Consider the following 3433-nt stretch of genomic DNA (forward strand, 5'->3'; position numbering starts at 1 on the left):
AGCTATTACTTCAACAAAAAGATGAAATTTACCACCTCAGCAGCCCCACACGGTCGGTCTCACGATCATCTGTAAAGAGGTAAATCAAGAAGCTGCAGTTGGCCACAACGGATGAGAGTATTACCTTAGCTTTGTCGAGATTCAACTTTTGTCCACTTCAACAACTCTACTCCGTCATAACTAACTCAAGTATGTCCCAGGGACTGTTATTATAGCTATTACAATTATATAATAACTTGGATATTATAGCTATTATAATGGTATAATAGTTATGATTTTATAGTTGGTCTTTTAATTTTTCCTCTAAAATCTATTCCTTCAAAACATATATACAATTTTTTATTTTTCTTTGCATATATATCACAATTGTGTTTAATTAGTATGGTCCCAGCTGCTGTTCATGCATAATTCATTGCATGCTCTCTCCTCAGACAGTACGTACGTCTCTCTCAATCTCAATCCTTACAGTAGTCCATCTCCATTCAAATTTTCTCCCCTCCTAAGTCAATCACACTTTCAGAATTATTGATTACATGATCACCTTTAATTATAAGAATCTTTGATGAAAATCTATCCGCCCCCACGGACTCAGATGTTTTTTATCTATGATGTTGCTATAATAGATCAAGAGGTTGATCCTCAAGGTGTGTAGAATGCTTTGTTAGTTTTCCTTTTCTGTAAAAAGGTAAAATTATCATTCTAACAGTTTCATTGGTCTCTCATGAAAGTATGTGAGGAGGTAAATTGAGAAGTTGTAGCTGACCATAATGGAGGAGAAGACATTGTCTTGACAGTTTCGTTGAGATTCAAATTTCTTGTCCACTTTTACAACTCTGTTCCGTCGTAATCAACTCAGTTATGTCCCATCGTAACTACTTCGTTGGTTTCCCGACCCCATGCAAGGAGTCGCTGTGACATTTTTCTTAGGTCTAATTGAACCTAAGATTTCTTGCATCTTTCCCTTAAAAATGCAAGTGTATATATATATATAGTTAATTACCACAAACAAACTGACAATTGTGAAGACAAAGAGAGTAGGTCAGCTTCAGCTTTCACCACCTTCGCCTGTAAATTATATTGATTAATGGAGACAGGGACTTTTACAAGCACCAGTAGCCCCATTCATTTGGTTGGGTGAAAGCAACAGGGCCACCAATGCTGGAGCTTTAATGGTGGCATGCATGCAGGCTAATTATATATGTATAGTATATATATATATACTAAGGGCATTTACAATGCTTGTTAAAAGAGCGTTAATAACGCTTCTTTTAATCTCTTTCCAGGTGATGTGGAGGAGTGAGTGTGGATGTGGAGGAGTGATAAAGGAGTAAAGGTTTGAATGCGTTCAAAGGTTTGAACGTGTTAATGGAGCAGAGGTGGGTCCCACACATTTTTTTTTTATTTTTTAAAGTGTTAATAACAAAGAGCGTTGCATATACTCTAATTAATCATATATATATACTTCAAAAATATATATCTGATTAATATTTAGAGTGGTAGTGATTCCATAATAGGATCGTTGTCACACAAGGAACAATTAATATAATGCTTATGCGATGAGGATTTTAATATAACTAAGCAAAAGAGGAACAAAACTTAGATGAAGAAGAGTTTGGTGAGAAGTTGAGTGGTTGCTTTGGAAATAACAAAATTAGGAGAGTACAATTAAACTTTTTGAAATTATAAGGAGCGAAGTGAAATTTCCTATGAATTCGTTGATTTGAAGGTAGCGTATTCATGAATTAACAAATTGGACGATCGATCGATGATCATGCACGTCGACCGCCGGCGAGCTAGTGTCGATCACCGCCGAGTGGGAAATTTACGACCAGGCCGGTGAAGTGATCGGCTCATTTTAGCACGTGAAGACCTGGAAGCCGGCGGTCTTGGCGGCGCCACAGACGGGGCACTCGCCGACGGCCGGCTCGCAGTCCTCGCAGAGGCACAGGTGCTTGCAGGGCAGCAGAAGCGTCCGCGCCTCCTGCCGGCCGCACGCCTTGCACCACCACGGCCCGCTCCGCCGCCGCTGCCGCTGCTGCCGCTGCTGCTGCTGCTGCCGCCCGCGTCCCTTCTCTTCCGCCACGAAGCAGCACGAGGAGTCGGCGGCGGAGATAGCCTCGCTGTCGCCGTACCCCTCGCGGCCGCCTGCGCCTCTGCTCTGCTGGAGCAGCAGAGCCCGCTGTAAGCTCCCCCTGAGCACGCCGACGGTGGCCTCGTGATGCTTGGCGGCGGCCAACCGCATCTGGTTCTCCGCGCTCAGCTGCCGTACCTTCTCCTCCAACGCCGCGTTCGTCAGCCGCGCCACCTCCAGCTCCACCGCCTTCTCCCTCAACCGCCGCGCCGCCTCCCGTTCCGCCGCAGATAAAAGCCCCCGGCAATGCCTCTTCGTCACCTCCGCCACCTCATTCCGCAGCCGCTCCGTCTGCAACTCCAAAAACCATAACACAAACTTCAAGAACGACACGAAACCGATCGATCTTCAATGATACAATTTTAATTATTCAACAAACAAAATTCAGTATTCGAGATCGACATGCACGTACATGGAGACGGACGATGGCGTCGATCTCCAAATCCTTCTGGCGAAGAAGAGCGACGAGGTTGTGAGACGGCGGCGCGGCCCCCGGGCCCGGCGGCATAGCGAGTACCGTGCCGCAGCTTGTAGAGGTAACAGAGGAATCCGGCGGCAGCCTCTTCCTGGACATGGATGCGTTGAAGCTGGTGAGATCGCTGAAGACGGTGGGGTTGTTCACCGATCCCATTCCTCCTCCTCCTCGCTGCTGCAGACTGATCTGGTGTTGCAGCAACTGCAGCTCGTCCATGGCGGATCAGCGTGCATGCATATGCTCTCCTCCTCCTCCTCCTCCTCCTCCTCGTCGTCTTCAGGACACGTCTCTCTCAATCTCTTGAATCATTCAATCACAGCTCTGTGTGCTTGCATGAATCATATTAATGGAGGAAGACAAATGGTGGAGCATTGTCACCATATATATATACACACACACAACACGCACAGGACGACAGATCAGTGGAGAAGGTGAAGGCATTTATTAACATTTTGGGAGCTCGATCGATCTATATATTCAATTAATTATTATCATTGGGCCAGTCAGTCCCTCACTTTTTCTAGGTCTCAGATTAGATCTGGTTCCACTACTGTATCAAGTGAATGCATAACACATGCATCTCGATCTTCAGACACTATAAATAAATTTTTCACAAATTAGAGAATTCATCATAAAAATATTTACGATGATATTTATGATGAATAAATTTTCATCGCTATTAAGTCGTCCTCAAATTTTACAATAAAAAAATTAAAATTTTCTCATAATATTTCACAACAAAAATAATATTCGTCGTAAAATTCATCGTCGAGTTTGTCGCCAATTGATGATGAATATGGATTTATCGTCAATTGGTGATAAATTTT

At 43.9% G+C, this 3433-nt stretch overlaps 1 protein-coding gene across 1 annotated transcript; it reads right to left on the reverse strand.

The window, feature by feature from the left end:
• Positions 1-1621: 1621 nt before the first annotated feature.
• LOC141815694 (putative BOI-related E3 ubiquitin-protein ligase 3) lies at positions 1622-2879 on the reverse strand. The gene is made up of 2 exons (XM_074703644.1): positions 2544-2879; positions 1622-2422 (listed from the first exon to the last, which is right to left on the reverse strand). The coding sequence occupies exons 1-2, from the start codon at positions 2820-2822 to the stop codon at positions 1856-1858; spliced, it is 846 nt and encodes a 281-aa protein (XP_074559745.1). The 5' UTR covers positions 2823-2879; the 3' UTR covers positions 1622-1855.
• Between the last annotated feature and the right edge of the window lie 554 nt (positions 2880-3433).

The sequence above is a fragment of the Curcuma longa genome, chromosome 21 (assembly GCF_044706935.1).
Source record: "Curcuma longa cultivar G26 ecotype Majalengka, Jawa Barat chromosome 21, ITB_CL_G26_1.1, whole genome shotgun sequence".
In the NCBI taxonomy this organism is placed as follows: Eukaryota; Viridiplantae; Streptophyta; class Magnoliopsida; order Zingiberales; family Zingiberaceae; genus Curcuma; species Curcuma longa.